Source organism: Lithobates pipiens, unplaced genomic scaffold (genome assembly GCF_037356315.1).
Source record: "Lithobates pipiens isolate NorthernLeopardFrog02 unplaced genomic scaffold, aLitPip1_a1.2 Scaffold_24, whole genome shotgun sequence".
Lineage (NCBI taxonomy): Eukaryota > Metazoa > Chordata > Amphibia > Anura > Ranidae > Lithobates > Lithobates pipiens.
Genome location: NW_027507786.1, coordinates 1,695,230 through 1,712,415, shown reverse-complemented (window position 1 = coordinate 1,712,415; position 17,186 = coordinate 1,695,230). Strand labels below are relative to the sequence as shown.

The 17,186-nt window shown below is 43.9% G+C and overlaps 1 protein-coding gene across 4 annotated transcripts in view; it reads right to left on the bottom strand.

Annotated features, from left to right (window-relative positions):
• Positions 1-13,776: 13,776 nt before the first annotated feature.
• The window catches only part of OSBPL5 (oxysterol binding protein like 5), a 217,283-nt gene continuing 213,873 nt past the window's right edge, over positions 13,777-17,186 (bottom strand). For all 4 annotated transcript variants that reach the window (XM_077453489.1, XM_077453487.1, XM_077453488.1 and 1 more), the window contains one exon: positions 13,777-16,978. In XM_077453489.1, coding sequence (XP_077309615.1) covers positions 16,840-16,978 — 139 coding nt within the window. In that variant the 3' untranslated portion in view covers positions 13,777-16,839. The remainder of the gene's footprint in view (positions 16,979-17,186) is intronic.

Genomic DNA, 17,186 nt, shown 5'->3' with positions numbered 1-17,186 from the left:
AAGGTGGCACTCTGATTGGGACACCTGATGTAAAGGGGCATTGATGGGGACACCTGATGTAAAGGGGCACTCTGAAGGGGACACCTGACATAAGGTGGCACTGTAATGGGGACACCTGATGTAAAGAGGCACTCTGATGGGGACACCAGATGTAAGGTGGCACTGTAATGGGGACACCTGATGTAAAGGGGCACTGATTGGGACACCTGACGTAATGGGGCACTGTAATGGAGACACCTGATGTAAAGGGGCACTCTGATGGGGACACCAGATGTAAGGTGGCACTGTAATGGGGACACCTGATGTAAAGGGGCACTGATGGGGACACCTGATGTTAGGTGGCCCTGTAATGGGGACACCTGATGTAAAGGGGCACTAATGGGTACACCTGATATAAAGGGGGCACTCTAAAGGGGACACCTGACATAAGGTGGCACTGTAATGGGGACACCTGATGTAAAGGGGCACTCTGATGGGGACACCAGATGTAAGGTGGCACTGTAATGGGGACACCTGATGTAAAGGGGCACTGAAAGGGACACCTGACGTAAGGTGGCACTGTAATGGGGACACCTGATGTAAAGGGGCACTGATGGGGACACCTGATATAAAGAAGCACTCTGAAGGGGACACCTGATGTAAGGTGGCACTGCAATGGGGACACCTGTTGTAAAGGGGCACTGTGATGGGGACACCAGATGTAAGGTGGAACTGTAATGGGGACACCTGATGTAAAGGGGCACTGATGGGGACACCTGATGTTAGGTGGCCCTGTAATGGGGACAGCTGATGTAAAGGGGCACTGATGGGGACACCAGATGTAAGGTGGCACTGTAATGGGGACACCTTATGTAAAGAGGGACTGAAAGGGACACCTGACGTAAGGTGGCACTGTAATGGGGACACCTGATGTAAAGGGGCACTGATGGGGACACCAGATGTAAGGTGGCACTGTAGTGGGGACAGCTGATGTAAAGGGGGACAGGTCAGGTGTCCCCTTAAGAGTGCCCCTTTGCATCAGGTGTCCCCATTACAGTGCCCCTTTACATCAGGTGTCCCCTTCATAGTAAATATGAATAAAGAAAGAATGAATTACTCCTGCGCTTGTGAAGGTGCTGCTGGTATAGGGTGGTAGTACTTTCAAAGGCAGTGAATTTAACAAATGATTGTGCGTGTCCCACTGCCTAAGCTGACCAGGGGTGGTCCGAAAAGAGCCAGGTGAAGAAGAAAAGATGGAAGGCGCGTGATCTGACGCTTTGATCAAAAGATGTATAAAGTTTATTCACATAAAAAAATGATAAAAGCATATGCAAAGTATCTACGTATTCATAAAAGCAGGTTAACAACATATTCACATTAAAAACGTGTTTTTAAAAACAGGCACGCCCATACAAGGACAGGCATTCAAAAGGTGCGCTAACGTGTTTCGAGGATGTTCTCTTCATCAGCCTTGAGTAACAATAATAAGTCTTTCTTTCTTTATTCATATGTACTATGATGGGGACACTTGATGAAAAAGGGGCACTGTAATGGGGACACTTGATGTAAAGGGGCACTCTGATGGGGACATCTAATGTAAAGGGGCAATCTGATGGGGACACCTGATCTAAGGTGGCACTGTAATGGGGACACCTGATGTAAAGGGGTACTGATGGGGACACCTGGTGTAAGGGGACACTCTGATGGAGACACCTGATGTAAGGTAGCACTGTAATGGGGACACCTATTGTAAGGTGGCACTCTGATGGAGACACCTGATGTAAAGGGGCACTGATGGGGACACCTGATGTAAGGTGGCACTGTAATTGGGACACCTGATGTAAAGGGGTACTAATGGGGACACCTTACCTAAAGGGGCACTCTGATGGGGACACCTGATATAAGGGGATACTCTGATGGTGACAACTAATTTATGGGGGTAGTCTTATGGGGGCACCCAATGTAATGAATTACTCTGGTGGGGGCACCTGATGTAAGGGAGAACACTATTCTGGACATTTACATTTACAGAGTATGTACCAAATAGGGATGCACCAATACCGCTTTTTTACTGATTCTGTACCAATACCATTGCGGTGGGAATGATTTGTGCAAATTGCACTGCAAAGAATCGCATGCGTTTTGAACAAGAATGCGTTGCGATTCCTGTCCAAATACCATGCGGTTTCCCAAACCGCTCCTGTGTGAACCCATGCTGAAGTCAATAATGATAAGCCCGGGCTCACACAGGAGCTGTGGGGTAAAAACGCATCTAATTCAGACAGAAATCGCACCACATTTCTGTTCAAATCACGTGATTCTTTAAAAGTGATGGACTACCCAGTCCTATATCTGTGCCAAACAGTGGTGGACTGACCAAGGTCCCCGAGCCACTAGGGGCCCCCATCAGGGTTGCCAGCCTCAGTAAAACCAGGGACAGTATGTAAAAATCTGTGTTTTTTTTTTACATGTGTCTCTGAAATGTCCCTTACCGACATCCTTTTGGTCTAAAAATCCTGAGATTATAGCTGCCCCACCCCTCCAGTACCTTCTCAGCCAATAGAAACGTGTCTGTGTATACTGTGTGTATATATACTGTGTGGCCCATAATCTCGGATTGCCTGGGGGCCCCATAATCTCCTATTGGCCGGGGGCCCCATAATCTCCTATTGCCCGGGGGCCCCATGAGTTGTCAGTCCACCCCTGGCGCCAAATGGATGTAGAATTTGTGAAAAAAATTAAAATTGATGTAATTTAAATATATTAATTAAGAGCCGCTCATTATAAGACCATATTTGGCCAAAAGATAGTAGGAAGAATATCATTAATAACCATGCTCTTAATTAAACAAAAATTAAAAACAGAAATATATAAAATAAGAAATATATAAGTACAAGTATTTTTTTTTTTTAATATTATATATTTCTATTTTTAATTTTGGCTTAATTGAAAGCGGGGTTATTAATTATATTATTCCTACATACAAAGTTATCAGTTTCAGCTATTGGAGTATGAGTAGCGCAAATGCTTAGTATCGGCACTGATACCGATTCCTGTATCAAGACCCTAATATCAAATGTGTCAAAGTGTAAAATTGCAGATGCTCGTGATTTGCCCATAAATGATGATCAGTGATGCTTTAACCACTTTCCTGTACTTAAGCTGTTTTTTAATGGCCGAAGGTATAATCATTTTTTCTCTGTTGGCGATTCTCTTTTTTGTAAAAGTAATGCAAGCGGCTCTGCAGCTGCTGGATTACTTTGACAGGTGGTGGAACGAGAGCTCCCCCCCCCCAGGATATCGCCTTTACTGGGCTCTCCCGTCCAATTAGGGAGCCCGGTAAAGAAGCGACTTGCAGCCAGGGCAATCTTTAATATTGATTGGACCCTGGGCAAAACTTTTCTTGGGGCCCCTCCCCCCATGCAGTTTTGCTCTCCACCTGCTCTGATACATACAATAAATAGCAGCTAGACTCAAAATCAGTTTACTGAATCAGATCAAGCAGCTATTGCTTTTGGTTGCCAGAGGTTACAGTGTATCATTACCGCTCACTGACTGGTTGCTAGAGGTTACAGCACATATTATGGCTCACTGATTAGTTACTAGAGGTTACAGCACATGATTTCTGCTTCTCCGGCCTCCACTATTTACAAATGAATGCCGCCGCTATTTACATATGAATGCCAGTAATTTACATGTAAACAGAGTCTGCAGGTGAGTCATCTGTATTACAACAATAAGGCACAGCTGGGCAGCATTAGTAGCAGCACTTCACACTGAGATATTGGGACACAGCACAGGACTAAAACCTCAAGGGATGAAGAAATTTAAACCAGGATAGTTGGCAAATATGAAGCAGCTGCTTTGGGCCCCACAACAATGGCAGGGCCCAGGGCCAGCTACCCCTTTTGCCCTGCCTTAAAAACGTCCCTGCCAGCAGCATTCGGTTTCTGGGACACAGTGAAAGGAACTAATGTTGTTCCTCTCACTGTGTGATGTCAGAAACCGGAAGCGATGAGGATTTTGTCACTTCCGGTTTTGGTTCTGTGTTTACCGCCCAGTGAAGCAGCTGGTCAGACCAATCTGTGTCTGATTGGCTGCTTTGGAGGCCAGAGGAGACATCTGGCCTCCAACAGACCCCCAGATCTCTCCATAAAGGGGACCTGTCATGGCCTATGCTATCACAAAGGATGTTGTTTATCCCTTGTGATAGAAATAAAGTTGCTAAAAAAAAAAAAAAAGCTACAGTGTTAAAAAAAAAAAAAAAAAAAATTAAAAATAAAATGAAAAACATTTTTTTTTTAAAGTGCCCCATGCTCACACGCAAAAGCACGTGTTGGTCCCGCACGCATATCTAAACAGTGATTGCACCACACGTGAGGTATTGCTAACAATGTCAGAGCGAGAGCAATAATTCTAGCACCGAGGAGGTCTGAACTGGAATCCTGTAAAGGCTTTTAAAGCATGGCCCATTTAGATTTTTGGGTACCACAGTTTGTCGCTGTTCCACGGGCGTACACAATTTTGAAGCATGATATGTTTGGAATCTATTTCAGCCTAACATCGTCTTTTAATTTTTGTGTTTTTTTTTCAAATTAAAATTTAATAAATTTATTTCTCCAACAAAATTGCAATTGAAAAAGCGCTGCACAGATATCATGTGACATAAAAAATATGCAACACCCACCAAAAAACAAAAAACAAACAAAAAAAGATTTTTACACATAGGAGAGAAATGTGAGAATTGGCACAGACTGGAAGCAGTTAAAAAAGTTTATATAATTATTATCTTAGAGTTAATCTTGAGATAAGGGCCTAGAAATTGGGCTCCCACACCGTTACTTCCTGGAGATATAAGTGTGATGCAATCGCTGTTGACATTTGCATTTGCATGTTTGCACAGGGGACCAGGGTGCTTTAAAATGTTTTTTTTAAATATATATATTAATTTATTTCCTTTTTTTTTTTTTTTTAATCTTATTGTCATAGCAAGCTGGCTAACAAGCCCCTTTGTGATAGCTTTGTTCAGATGATAGGCGGTTTTTATGGGTTTATTAGACCTCTGATGTCTCTCCTGCCATCCAAATCAGCTAACCAAGCACAGACCATGCTTGGTTAGCTGCTTCCTTGTCTATAACAGCCAGGGAATGACGACTGTGAGACCGGGAGCGACTTAAAGTGGTTGTAAACTCTTACAGACCGCTTTAACCTACATGTAAACCCAGATTAAGGCTTACCTGTAGGTGCAAGAAATATCTCCTAAACCTACATAGTTAAGGAGATATTTCCCTAAAAACAGGCACCAAAGTCTACGGCGCATGCGCGCCATAGACAACAGCGCAGGTGCACTCAGCGTGCCGTTAGTGAAGGCTATCATGCTGTCACTAGCGGCTCCCACGTGCATGCGCCGGGGGGGTCATCGCAGCTCTGGCCAGTCCCAGCGCCGGAGCAGCAATACCCAGAAGTCACTCCGGGTATCATGGCGGGCGACGGAGGATGTGGACGAGGGTCCCTTCGGGGGCTTCCATCTCAGGTAAGTAATTCATAATGAGCTAGTATGCTATGCATACTAGCTCATTATGCCTTTGTCCTGCAGGGTGTTTTTTTTTAGTTTTTTTTTATTAGAGAGGGTTTACTTCCTCTTTAATAACCCTTGTTGCTTCCAGGTTCATTCATCACAGAGGAAATCAGGGATCCGATGTTCCTCCATCTCCTCTGTGTGAAGCCGCCTTGGCCTCTTACAGCAGTCTTGGGCTCCCCAAGACGTGTCCGGGTGTGGATGTCCACAGCATTGCAAAAATGATCACCTTTACAAAACTGGCTTGACACTCAGCATATGGTTCCATGGGGCTCCAAGGTGCCACTTCTGACACACTGACCATTGGACAGGCTCCCCATCATGTGACCGCTGTGACAGCCACTCATAGTAACTATGCAATTGGGATACTGCTTCCCATTTTTCAGTTGTATGCTGACATCCAGTGGCAGTTTCTGGCCATTAGAACTTGTTTACTAATATGATTTTGGTATCTTCCTCTGTCTCTCATCCTGTTTAGTGCTAGTTGCTATAGCCCCAGCTAGACCCCCACATCTTCCATGTTCCAGTGTTCGTTTTTCACAGAGACAGTGGTCAGTAAAGTCATTGTCTTCTTACACTTCAAAAGACTGGAAATACATAATTTGTACTGGAATCAGCTGAAGTAATATTGAACTGGATATAATTTCAGTATCTTATTGAAGAGATAAAGTGGAGTTCCACCACAAAAAAAAATAAAAATAATAATAATTCATTAATGTGCATGAAAAACAAAAAAAAAAAAACATTTGGAAATTTTTTATTTTTTTACTCACCTCTTAAAGGATCACTAAAGAATTTTTTATTTTTTTTTAAATAACAAACATGTAATACTTACCTCCACTGTGCAGCTCGTTTTGCACAGAGAGGCCCCGAACCTGCTCTTCTGGGGTCCCTCGGCGGCTGTCTCGGCCCCCCCCCACAAGGACTCCATACCGTCATGCAAGCTCCCTCGCATGGTGAGGAGTGCTTGTGGGCACGCTCCAGTGATACAGCCGGCGGCCATAGCCGCTCACTGTATCACTCGGCCCCGCCCGCAGTGCGCCGCATCACTGGATGTAATTGACAGCAGCGCAAGCCAATGGCTGCGCTGCTTTCAATCCATCCACTGTAACCAATCAACGGCCAGGCTGATCAGCGAAGAGGATGTCGGGGACGGGCGCGGGACTTTCAAGGAGTCAGGTAAGTAAAATGGGGGGGGGGGGGGGCTGGTATTGTAGGATGTTTTTTCACCTTAATGCATAGAATGCATTAAGGTGAAAAAACGTTTACCTTTACAACCCTTTTAATGCCTGTTTCTAGGGGGTCCCTCATGATCTGCCTCTTTACTCACCTCGGCTCCTTACGCCACTTCCCTCAGCGCCGGAAGGGAGATCATCTCTCCCCCCTCCCTTTAGGCAATCATCTGGGACACATGACAGGTTCCAGCTGATTGCGCGGCTTGCACATGCGCAGTGGGTCCCCGGCTGTGAAAGCCACAGCCGGGCGCCCACATCACAATGCCGGGGGGGAGACGAGCGGGGCTTCGATTCCCCCCCCCCACATGTCTGGACCCTGGGACAGGTAAGTGTCCAATTATTAAATGCCAGCAGCTGCAGTATTTGTAGCTGCTGACTTTTATGTTTTTTTTTTGTTTTTTTTTTAAGCGGAACTCCGCTTTCAGCTGCCTGTGGATAGTGCTGAGTCAGCAGATGGCCATACAGTCCCGGCAGACAGGGTCTAAGGAGGAGGCATGTCAATGCATAAAGCAGCTTTTGAAACAGAAGATTCATTAAAAAATAAATAAAAGGTTTCATAAAAAAAAATCACCAGACTTCCTATTTATTTGATCCATTTGTCTTTATTCCAGTTGTTCAGCTGCGGAATGTTTATCAAGACACAGGACACCTAGTCTGAAAATATATGCATTTGAAGACGTGAAAGAACAAAATAGGTCGACTGACCACCCCCCTCAATAATGACGTTTTTATTTTTTTATTTTTTTAAAAATTTTTTTTAAATACATGAATATAATCTTAACACGTAATATTATTTGTGTGCAGTGTATGCTGTTGTCAACTTATTCCCAAGTGGATAGAATTTTTATTCTAAAGTCCCATAAAAAATAAAATGGGTCAAGTGCCAGTTTTAGAAAAAAAAAAGGCTAACTTATTGAACTGGTATATCAGACTGGCTACTGGGAATAGGTTCAAAGATTTTTTTAAAAATTTTTTTTTTTTTAATTTACCATTTATATGTATTTTAATCTTTCAGCATAATGCAGATTAAAGTGCTACAGTCATGCTCTATAAATTAAGGGGTTAGGGTGTGAGACAAGACAATATAGGGTCAGGAAACAGAAGGCAAGCCAAAGAAGAGGTAGAGAGGTTAGGCGGGCCAAGGAATGGTTTGGGGAGAGTTGGCTGATTAAAGGGAATGTATTAACGTCTATAGCAGGGATATGCAATTAGCCGACCTCCAGCTGTTGCAGAACTACAATTCCCATGAGGCATAGCAAGGCTCTGACAGCCACAAGCATGACACCCAGAGGCAGAGGCATGATGGGACTTGTAGTTTTGCAACAGCTGGAGGTCCGCTAATTGCATATCCCTGATCTATAGAAAGGAAGGAGAGATGAGGGCGCCCAGGTGAAGCTGGGTATGCGCTCCTTTGTAGCAGCGGAGAGATGTCACTGAAGGCAGCACTTTGTAGAGAAGAAGCAGCTCATAAAGGAAAGAGAAAGGAGCCTGGATCTAAAGACTCGCACACACTATAAGAAAATCGGGCGAACATTTTCGTCCAAAGAATTTTCGTAAGATTTTCGTATAGTATGTACACAACTTTCGTCAGCCGACTCCGAATTTACGTACGAAAAATTCCCGGACGGACAAACTCCAACAGAACGAAGGATTTTCGTTTAACCCCTTCCCAATCGATGCACGCCGGTATACGTCGGCAGAATTGCACGGGTGGGCAAAAAGGACGTACGTGTACGTCCCCCTTTAAGAGGGGGCATTGTGGGCCCACCGCGTGCTCCGTAACTCAATGTCCGCCGGGGGTGCGCGATCGTGTCAAGGAGCGGAAGAACGGAGCGATGCCTTTGTAAACAAGGCATTTCCCCATTCTGCCTAGCAACATGACAGAGATCATGCTCCCTGTCATCGGGAACAGTGATCGCTGTCATGTGAGTGGAAGCCCAACCCCCCCCCCCACAGTTAGAATCACTCCATAGGACACGCTTAACCCCTTGATCGCCCCCTAGTGTTTAACCCCTCCCCTGCCAGTGTCATTTGCACCCCCATCAAATCATTCTCTGCAGCTATTACCTTTTGTACCACCACCCCCTCCCTTTAGAATGTAAGCTCTACGAGCAGGGCCCTCCTGTACCTTTTGTATTGTACTGTAATTGTGTTGTCCCCCCTATACATTGTAAAGCGCTGCGTAAACTGTTGGCGCTATATAAATCGATAATAATAATAATAATAATCAGTGCATTTTTATAGCACTGATCGCTGTATAAATGACAGTGGTCCCAAAATAGTGTCAAAAGTATCCGATGTGTCCGTCATAATGTTGCAGTCACAAGAAAAATCGCAGATCGTTGCCATTTTAAGCAAACTAATCAATATACGCTTCTAAATACGCTTCTACGCTTCGAATTTTTTTTTGCCAAAAATATGTAGAAGAATACATATCGGCCTAAACTGAGGGGAAAAAAAAATCTAATATATTTTTGGTGGATATTTATTATAGCAAAAAGTAAAAAATATTGCTTTTTTTTCAAAATTGTCGCTCTTTTTTTGTTTATAGCGCAAAAAATAAAAACCACAGAGGTTATCAAATACCACCAAAAGAAATCTCTATTTGTGGGGAAAAAAGGACGTCAATTTTGTTTGGGTGCCACGTCGTATTTATTACTATTAAATAATATGATTGGTTTTTCTTTCTTAGTGTTAAAGCGGGAGTCCGCCGGGAGTCCGCGTTTTTTTTTTTTTTTAAAGCCAGCAGCTACAAATACTGCAGCTGCTGACTTTTAAAATAGTGACACTTACCTGTCCAGCGCGCCCGCGATGTCGGCACCCGAAGCCGATCTCTCGATCGTCTCTCGGGTGCTGCCGCCGCCATCTTGGGTATGGGAATCAGGAAGTGGAGCCTTTCGGCTTCATTTCCTGGTTCCCTACTGCGCATGCGCGAGTCGCGCTGCGCAATAAGGATGGACCCCGCTGTCTCTGGGATCTGTGTGTTTCCCAGCAGGCAGCGGGGGACTTTCGGAAAGGGGCGTAATCTACGCCCCTTTCCGCAGAGAGCTATCCCGGAAGTGGGTGCAGATACCTGTACTGTACAGGTACCTGCACCCCCCCTCCCCCCTGAAAGGTGCCAATTGTGGCGCCGGAGTGGGGGAGGAATCTAATGAGCGGAAGGTCCACTTTAGGGTGGACCTCCGCTTTAATGCATTTTGATCACCGCTATATTCCATTTCCCTGATGAAGCCAATGTTTTGGCAAAACTAGTAGGGAAGAGTTGGCCTGCTACTTACCATCATTCTACTGGTCAACACAATATTTTTATTTATTCATTATCTTCGATTTGTGATCAAATGCTTTGTATTTGTGGCTCCTCTTTTTAACTATAATTGTATTAATAAAAGATTTGTTTCTATTATATTTTGATGTTGAGTTATTCATGGCACCACAATAATCCCCTCCCCGTTGCTCTCTATTGTATCCATTCAATGGGCTGAGGTGCCTTATCTATTAAGGACATACCAGCCACACTTTTTCCAATTGTCAGTTAAAGCGACGCAGTGCCGAATCGCAATGAGTGCTCCAGTCAGGAAAGGGGTAAAATCTTCCGGGGCTGAAGTGGTAAACGTGCGCCATTTTCATATGATTTTTGTAGAACAAATATCAGAAAAGAAAGACTGGGCTTGATCAGCAACAATAAAAACAACAAAAAAAAGCCTTTGCCGTACGAGAATTTTCATACTAATTTTCTTTCATCGGTTCCGATTTGCTGTGAAACATCGAGAAAAATCGGACGAACGTTCGCTTGATTTTCTTATAGTGTGTACCCCACTTTAGTGCAGTGGTTAAAAGATTTATTACGGGCGCACTGGGATTAAAAACACTTACAAGATAGTAAGGGGTCATAGGCGTATAATGATTTGTCCTCATGCAGATCTCTGACGAAGGAGCTGTGCATGATCCGAAACGCGTTACCACCCACCACCTTCACCTCTCACATCGGACGTGTGCGTTGCAGCTTGGTTCCGGAATCCTGTGCTGCCTCATCACATCTTCACCTCCTCGCCAATCCACGTCCCCAGGGACTCTGCCAGCTGCAGGACAGCTTTCTTTCTCCCCCAGACAGACGAGGATAATAGCGTTCGACACGAGGACAAATCATTATAGGTCTATGACCTCTTACTATCTTGTGTTTTTAATCCCATTGTGCCCGTAATAAATCTTTAAACCACTGCAATTAGGGACACCTTTCTCTTTTTTTGGGGGGGGGGGGCGGCAAACAACCACCCATCCTCCGAGCGCCACCCCAACCCATGCTGTTTGCCGGGTTATGGCAGGTGGCAGGCAGCGTGGTGAAGTGGCTGGGCTCCGAGTCCTCTCCTCCAAGGTGGCTTCCAGCTCCTCCCCTCCTCCATCTTAAGCGTCCAGTAGGATCGCCTGTTCTTTCAGCTAAACGGGTAACCAGTGTCTAAAAAACAGCTTCCTGATTGGCTGGGAGGAGGATCAGTGTTACAACAGCAAATATTAATTGGCTGTTATAACATACCTGGGTGAGTTTGGAGCACAACCTGATCCCACACGACCCAATCCCACCCTATATTAAACCATATTAGAGCCTCTGGCTTTAATCGGTGCTTCAAAAAAACAGCCCCCCCCCCCCGCATTGGAATCCACGCGCCAGTGTCCTGAAAGGGGCCGAGCGTATGGATAGGGAAGGCGGAGATGGACAGGGGGGGGGGGTAATGGACGGGCCGCCCCTGCCTTTAGTAATGTTTATAGCTATACATATAAAGATTTGTTTGATGAACATTATCATCAATGTGTATTTTATTTAAAAATCATATTTGTATTTCTAATTTAAAATGATGTATGTATATGGGGGAAGCCATGTTTGCTTTTAACAAAAAGCTGTACTGCACAATGGTTGTGCTTTACTGCTCCTTCTCACAATGCAAGTCACTGAAAACAATGCTCTCCCCATGTGGCTGATATCTTAACAACTGTTGAGAAACTGTTAATATGAACATAGCATGAGTGGGTAAACCAAAACCACATCCCTGTATTGTGAACTGAAAAAATATTAATAAAAAAATGTGTGACTTTGAGGGTGCTAAAACATCTCAGGAATGAACAAAGATCGATTAAAAAGTTTTCTTACATTACAAAAAGGTTACAAATAGTTCCTATTTGACACATTCACAATTAAAATATACCAGACACTCCCAGCTTTTTGGCCACCATACCCATTACAAAAAAACTAACCAAAATTGTACAATACAAATATACAAATATACAAATATTGGTTCTGTACAGCGGAACTGCAAGAGCTGTGAAATCTTGACGGGTTTCTCTGAATTTTGCTTCTTCAGGAGATAAATTGTGAACTGGTATAATAATACAGGGGACGCCGTCTGCAACCAGCAAGGAGAAAGGACAAAAAGAGGAAATTCACAGATGATGGAATCACCCAAAAACCTGTTAACCCCAGGGCATACATATGGAGGAGAGCCTAGCAACCAAAATCCCAATGCTGGGCAGAGTAGAGGGCCAATGACGCCAAGGTTCTGCTCACAATATTTGAACCATCATGGATTAGCTGTGCATAGATGTCCAGTTGTACCACACAGAAAAAAGCGCCTCCTCCTTATTGGCTGCAGATGGCACACCCTGCATTGTTATACCAGTTCACAATTTATCTCCTGAAGAAGCAAAAAGCAGAGAAATGCGTTAAGATTTTACAGTTCTTGAAGTTCCACTGTACAGAGTTGATATTTCTATATTTGTATTGTTCAATTTTGGTTTATTTTTTATTCACGGGTACGGTGGAACGAAAAGCTGGGAGTGTCTGGTATATTTTAATTGTGAATGTTTCAAATAGGAACTGTTTTGAACCTTTGTGCATGCAATAAAATGTAAGAAGGCTTTTTTAATCAATGTTTGTTCAGTCCTGAGATGTTTCAGCACCATTAAAGTCGTACATTTTGCTTTCAATATTTTTTTCAACTGTTGAGATACATTAATTGTACTGAGCAACTAGGAGATCCCACTAGGGGGGGTCTATAAATCTACATTGGCCACGCCTGAGTGGCCCCTCACCAGAGCTGGCACTTCCTCATTGGCTTCTTCTGGGTGCCGGTCTTCGGCCATCTTGATTGGCCAGTGCGGGATGATAAAACTCCCATGGATGCGTAGGAGTGAAGTCACCTTAGCACAAAGGCACTGTGCTGGAATGTATACTGAACTGCGCATGCTCAGCTCCACCTACATTCTAAGGAAGGCTTCAAGCAGGCAGGTAGGTTTATTTTACTGCAGAAAAGACATTGCATGTCTATTTCTGAAATAAACAGCCTGCCTGCTCACAATTTAAGAAAAAAAGACTAGTTCCGCTTTAATCCAGAAAAACCGTGGAAGGGCAAGCTTGCAAAAATGTGAAAAACCAAAACCAAAATGATTTAAAGGTAAACTCTGCAATTCTATTCTAAAATATGTGCTCGCTGAAGATTCTCCATTTTTTCCCTTTAAGCAGACCAGGCAATAGGTTAAAGGTCACCCCCCACATTTAAATATAGTATCTCAGTTGGGAAGTTAAACAGTGGGGCTTATTTACTAAAACCGAAGCGTGCAAAATCAGGCTCACTTCTGCATAGAAACCAATTAGCTTCTAACCTCAGCTTGTTCAATCAAGCTTTGCCATTCAAACCTGGAAGCTGATTGGTTTCTAAGCAGAAGTGAGCCTGATTTTGCACTCTCCGGCTTTATTAAATAAATCCGAGTACGTCGCTGACTAATATCTCTCAGGGAGTCCAGTAGTGAGTTCTGGCCAATTGCATCAGCCTTTCAATTGAGGCAACCACGCAAATAGACCTGGATAATGTAGAACAAACGACTCCAACTCGGGAGTCCAACTGGAAGATTTTCACACCATTAATAAAGCTTTGAAGAAGTGGGAAGAGACACGTGCTTCCTCAGGAGAAAAAAATCTCACCACTAGAGCCTTCAAAGGTGTAAGATGCCAGCAGTTGATTCTATTCAATAGTCTTCACCCCAAACTGAAATATCAATTTTTGGAAAAGTTTACCTTTTTAAGCATTGACAGGATAAGAAAGGCACGGGGGATCTTAAGAAAGGAAGTAAATTGGTTAGAGAAAACATGCAAACTAAGCCAGATGATAGGGGGGATTAGGCATGCCAGCATAGAGGGAAACAGGTTGGGCAGGAAAAAATTTAAGGAGATAAGGGCAGTCCAGGTTAAAGATTAAGTAGGCATTCCAGGAACAGTTTCATAAAGATTTTTTGATAGATTTAGGAAAGAAAGAAAGGTAAGGAAGTATTGTAAAAAAAAAGTAAAGGGGCTGCAAAAAAAGAGATGGGGCCAGTAGAGGAGTTAGACACAAAGGAAGGAGAAGAAATTAAGAGACAGGTAGAGAGAAAAGCCCCGAGGGGGAGATAGATAGGCAGGCCCCAGTAAGGAATTTCTGAACGGGAATTAAAATGCAGGCCATGGGGAAGAGTAAGAGACACAGACCAAGGAGAGGGGTTAGAGAGGCAGGCCAAGATAAGAAGTTGGAGAGGTTGGCCAAGGAGAAGGTCCGAGAGGAAGACCATGTAGAGAAGTTAGAGAGGTAGGCAATGGAGAAGAGTTAGAGCAGCATGCCAAAGAGAGGGATCAGAAAGGCAAAGCAAGGAGAGGGTTCACGGAGGCAGGTCAAGGAAAGCGATTAGAGAACCACCCCAAAGAAGGCTGTAACAGAGGCAGGTCAAAGAAAGGGGTAAGAGAATCAAGACAAACGGAGGGGTTAGACAGAAAAAAGCAAATTATAGGGCTTTGAGACTCAAGAGGCAGGCCCTAGAGAGGACTTTTAGAAGTAGGCCAAGAAGATGAGTTAGGGAGGCCTTGGAGAGGGATTAGAGATGCAGGCTAAGGAAAGGGGTACGACAGAAAAGCCAATTACAAGGGTTGAAGAGGTAAGCCAAGAGACCAGTTAGGGTGTTAGACCTGGGAGCGGAGTTAGAGATGCAGTCCAAAGGGAGGAGTTAGAGAGGTGCACCATGGAGATGGGTGGGAGAAAGAATTAGAGAAGCCTGTAAAGGAGAGGAAAGACCCTGAAGAGGGTTAGAGAGGTATGTTCTGCAGGTGAGTTTAAGAAGGCTGAGAAGAAGGTTTAGAGAGTTGGGCCAAGGAGATGAGATCAAGAGAAAAGACAGTAAAAGAGTAGTTGGGAAGACGGGTTAAGGTGAGGAGTATAAGAGGCAGGCCAAGAGTAGGAGTTATAGAGGCAAGTCAGGGGGGGCATCTAGTTCAAGACAGAGTATCAGAAGAGTCGGCAGGCAAGTTAGGGATAAAAGGCATTCCAAAACAAGATTTAAATAAAGAAGGCTGGTCATGAAAATTGATAAGGAGGGTGGGCAGGCAATGAAAAGGTTTAGTGAGATTTGAAGGAACTAGGAAGAGTAATCAGAGACAGCAAAACCTCCTTGCATAGACAAAATAGACAGACAATAGTAACAAACATCAAAAATTAGAAAATGATAAACACATTTCTGAAGTGTCTTAGACCGTAGGTTAGGTTATCTTACCCATTTTACTAACATTGTGCCTCTTAAACCCTGTTTAATTGTGCTATATTATGATTTAAGATCCTGTACTGCAAGGAAAACAGGATACCGGGGCAGATTAAAGTACATTTCCAGTGAGAGGTATTTAGTGGTTTATGCCATGAATATGTTCCATCTGAGCACACTGAGCATTGTAAAAAAAAATGGTTTGACTTCTGCATAATTCAGACAATATAAACAGCGGAGTCTTATAGCCACTTCTCCACCGCCATTTTCTTGGCAAAAAAAGAGAGATGGACCCAAGGCATATTGCACAGTAGCATGATGCAGAGAACAAAATTGGTGTGAGCCGTGACTGATTTCATGTCCCCGCTGTTAAAAACAGGCAACCGGAAACAATTAGGTGGAAGCACACGGCGTGTCCCGCTTCTCAGATACTTCGTTCCATCCAACATCAATGAGAAAAGAGACTGAGTACCCCTTGCTCTAAAAAATGGGTGGGCAACATCGGCACTCTGGCTGTGGTGAAGCTACAAATCCAGCGATGCCTCTGATTCAGGAAGGCATGCCTCAGTCTTGCAATGCTTCATGGGGTTTGTAGCTTCGTAGCACCTGGAGTGCCAAGGTTGCCTACCCTTGGTCTAAAAGGAAAGGGTGCCTCAACCACTGGAAACATGGCAGTTTCTCGGCCTTTCCCCACTCCCATGGAAACCTTTTTTTTAAATATTATATAGAATAAAATAATTGCACCATCGGTTTCTGGTTGGGGTGGGAAAGTTTGTTGCACCTTAAAGTATATGAGGGGTGGTATCACTGACCTCTTGAAGCCTGACCAGCCATTATGGACCTCTTCAACCACTCACCCTGTTTTGACATTTTTGCAGCATTATTGGTGTTTTTTTACTTGCTCCCTTTCAATGATTCTGTCTTTAGGCCTTCTGTGAGCTTTGGTTAGATGGACGCCTGTCTAGAACTAGTGGTAAAACCAAGTGCTGAGCCAATGTTATATTGGGTGCTCCCAGTACATCTTTGGCTGGCACAGAGTTATCCTGGTTTAATAAAATGTTGGTTTAAAAAATACACTGCTTAGATCTAAAGCTCTAGGCTGGTCTTATCTTCTGTATTATTTGGCCAATTATTGGATACATGTGTTATAGTCTAATATATCCCCATGACTCTTGGCAATTATTGTTCTCCTTAGTGGCTCATATGCAATACACTAATTTCCTTTCACTGCTTTTACCAAAAAATGTAATGGAAGAAAGAAGGGTTATACATTGCTCCTGTGCACATAGTACAAGTCTTTCATTTAATAGAGCCATGCTGTTGAATGTCATGCTTCTGGCTGATGTTTTTCTTCCACACTCGTTAGTAGGGAACTTCTTGGGCAACGTGCTCTCTGAATGTCCCAAACTAGAACTTCCTATGTGTTTTTTTCCCTGCAAATGTTCATTGGGCAAGGCATGGATGGATGGCGCCAGCCTGATCCTGGGTCCCTGTGAAATTTTACTTGAACACAAAGTTGATGAAGAGCTGGCAGGCGAGAAAAAGGCAAAGTAGCAGCCAGTGTCGGGACGTTATTAGCAAGGAACTGGAAGGCGAGCACTTGGAAAGTGAGCCGTGATTGGTCAGCGTGTTGAGGTTTCTGGAAAAAAAAAAAGTTAAAGATTCAGAAGTGCGAAATGAACGGGTATGTGCCCACAACAAAACACATTATTTTCCTGTAAGGCCCTGATGCTCAACCTGTGGCTTGAGAACTGCATGTGGCCTTTGGGTTCTTATTGCATGGCCCTCTTGGGCCCAAACAATCAGTAAAGGGAGAAAGACCATTTATAGGTAAATGGACTATGATG